At 42.3% G+C, this 2,861-nt stretch overlaps 1 protein-coding gene across 2 annotated transcripts in view; it reads left to right on the forward strand.

Moving 5' to 3' along the window:
- The window catches only part of LOC116692306 (collagen alpha-1(XX) chain), a 39,304-nt gene that overhangs the window by 33,383 nt on the left and 3,060 nt on the right, over positions 1–2,861 (forward strand). For both annotated transcript variants that reach the window (XM_032520484.1, XM_032520485.1), the window contains exons 34-38: positions 176–229; positions 667–720; positions 1,799–1,870; positions 2,509–2,544; positions 2,705–2,771. In XM_032520484.1, the coding sequence (XP_032376375.1) occupies positions 176–229; positions 667–720; positions 1,799–1,870; positions 2,509–2,544; positions 2,705–2,771 (283 nt within the window). The remainder of the gene's footprint in view (positions 1–175; positions 230–666; positions 721–1,798; positions 1,871–2,508; positions 2,545–2,704; positions 2,772–2,861) is intronic.

Genomic DNA, 2,861 nt, shown 5'->3' on the forward strand with positions numbered 1-2,861 from the left:
TGGTTGACCAGGACATGTCCGCCGAGATGTGGATCCCCAGAAACTTGAAACTGGAGAAATTAAAACACAGGAATAGAATAACAAACACATCTTCTTCCCTGTATTTTTGTCTACAACCCCACTCATCTGCCTCTCATTGTGCTCTCTCCAACCTTGCTGTTGTCTTTCTCTGCAGGGTTTACCAGGACCTCCAGGTCCAAAGGGGGAAGAGGGGATTCCAGGCCCCAAGGTGAGCTGCTTGATCCCAGAACAGTAAATATCAGCAGTAAATAACAGTTTAGCTGAAGCAGAACATTACTTTAAGCATTAATGCCTGTATAGGTCCTGTTTGTGCATGAGTGTGTATTCAGACCTATGTGTAATGTGAAAAAACATGCAGAGAGAAAAAGAAAATGTAATTTTTTTTCCCCCCCACTGAGAATCAATCAAGTATGTCTTCTTTGGGCGCCCGGATGGCCCAGTTGGTAGAGGGGGCGCCCATGTGTAGAGGTTTGCTCCTTGACGCAGCGGGCCTGGGTTCAACTCTAACCTGTGGACCTTTGCTGCATGTCATTCCCCCCTCTCTCTCCCCTTTCACTTATTCAGCTGAACTGTCATAAAGGCCTAAAAATGCCCAAAACATCTTTAAAAATTCTTCTTCTTATCTCTGTGCAATGTGTTTCACAGGGCATTAGGGGGCTCGAAGGGAACATTGGTGAACCAGGCCTTACTGGACCCAGGGTAAGATTGGATTTCATTTTAGAGCCATTGTATGTAGAATATGAGTATTTTCAGCTTTTATGCCACATTTAGAAAAGAAAAAAAAATTGGTCCATGACATGAGTATAAATACTAATATCTTAATGAGTTCTACTGTGGATGTGTTGTCCTAATGAATCCTAATGTTTTTGTTGACCTGTGACCTTTTGTCTTGTACCACCATCTGGGCAAAGTTTACTCTTGCACACAAAATATTAAAGTCTGATAGGCTGAACCATTCCATGATTGACACATTTTAAGCTTTACTCTAGCACCCCCCTCAGGCCCAAATCCACCATTACTAGACCCAGTATGAGTTAACACACAAGACACCCTGAGTAAGATCCAGATCGGCATGCAATAAACAATTTTACTCTTGTACAATAAACTTTGCGTTTAGCATCTCTGCTGGTCAGGCTCTAATAATTCGTCGATATCTTGTTCTGTCTGTATTATCACTCCAGTTCTATTAGTGTTTATAGCAAAGGTTCCCCTTCCTGACCTGCAGTGTTTCCATGTACCTGTACTATAACTCACAACTGAATTTATTATTTCCTGGTGGCTGACCCTTTCCCCCCCCATACTGAGCGTACATATTTACTTCATGCTGGAGCCTAAATTGACAGGAAAAACATCTTGCAACATTACAAATATCAGATATATCTATGACAAATATGGCCTACATCAGCCACCTGTGGAGACCGGGTGCCTAAAGGTAGTCCTGGATGTTTCGGTGACAAAGGGGAACTCTACCTTGTATTTAAAAACTTGTAAAATATCAAGTTATCGTGTGCTTATTAGAGCCAATCAGGTCAGACAGCAGTGGTTCACCAGGTAATGCAACATGACATGCTTTATATCCTAGTATGTATTATGTTGTATTTAGAGTACTTTAGAGTGGTGAAAACCTAAAGGGGACTGTCCGGACTTTTGACAGTTTAATGTAGTAATGGACTATTCCTGTATCACTGCCTCGGGAGTTAAGGCACCAGCATCTATGACTGTATGTCATGTTTTGTTGTTTGTCTGCTGTTGTACACATCTTTTTTGTATTTTACAGGGTTTCCAAGGAATGCCAGGACACCCAGGACCTATAGGAGAAAGGGGCTACTCAGGGCCTGTGGGACCTACGGTAAGACAAGAGGGACAAGAAGTGTCATCAGCCATGTGCAATGTCTTAACATTTTGCTACGCAATATGCACAGAGAAGATCAATTGTTATGCATAGTTGAATATGGGATATTGACAAAGATAACGTCTTGATTAATAAATGATAAATTGATGGCAGCACTTGGAGGGGTGAGCTGAATGTGTCGGCTGACACAGGAGAGAGATCTCACTGCTTTAGATGGTTCAGTGTCGGGCGGCCTCTATGGTTATTTTAAAACAGTCTGATGCTGCTTGCACAAAATGTGCTGCTTGCACAAAATGTAGCCACTGGATCTGTCCTGCATAGTTGTGGCTCGACAGTTAGAAACTGGAACTGTTTCTTGCTTTTATGGCAGAGGCCTGGAACCAAGGATTGCTTTTGAAGCTGGACTCCTAATGGACAAGAGATCGCCCAAAAAGAGTTATCAGATGTTGTCCTCCTCTTTTATACACACACACACACACACACACACACACACCAGGATCCTGTGGGTCACTCTCAACAAATGAGAAGAGTGGGAAGGGTTAAGAGGTTAGAGATCTGGTTCATGTGGAGGTGAGAAAGGCCTGCTGTGTGCACTTGTTATTCATTTTGATGCTCATGTATCCGTTGCTTTACAGGGTCTGCCAGGGGGAAAAGGGGAGCGAGGAGAGAAGGTGGGTTATAGCTGAACAATCTTTTTCTTATTGTAACACTGACAACCCTAACCCTTTTTACTGTGCTTAAAAGTATAAAAAGTATATAAAGATATAAATTCATAATAATACTTTGGTTCTCGTTTAAATTATGGTTGGTGAATACGCTGATGTTTAACAGGGGGAACCTCAGTCTATGGCCATGATCTACCAACTGGTCACACAGGCCTGTGAGCAACTAGTACATAGTAAGTACTCTGGGACTTCTACAATGATGATATCTGTTTATGTATCTCTCTCAAAACTGTGTGTGTGTGTGTGTGTGTGTGTGTGTGTGT

Source organism: Etheostoma spectabile, chromosome 7 (genome assembly GCF_008692095.1).
Source record: "Etheostoma spectabile isolate EspeVRDwgs_2016 chromosome 7, UIUC_Espe_1.0, whole genome shotgun sequence".
Lineage (NCBI taxonomy): Eukaryota > Metazoa > Chordata > Actinopteri > Perciformes > Percidae > Etheostoma > Etheostoma spectabile.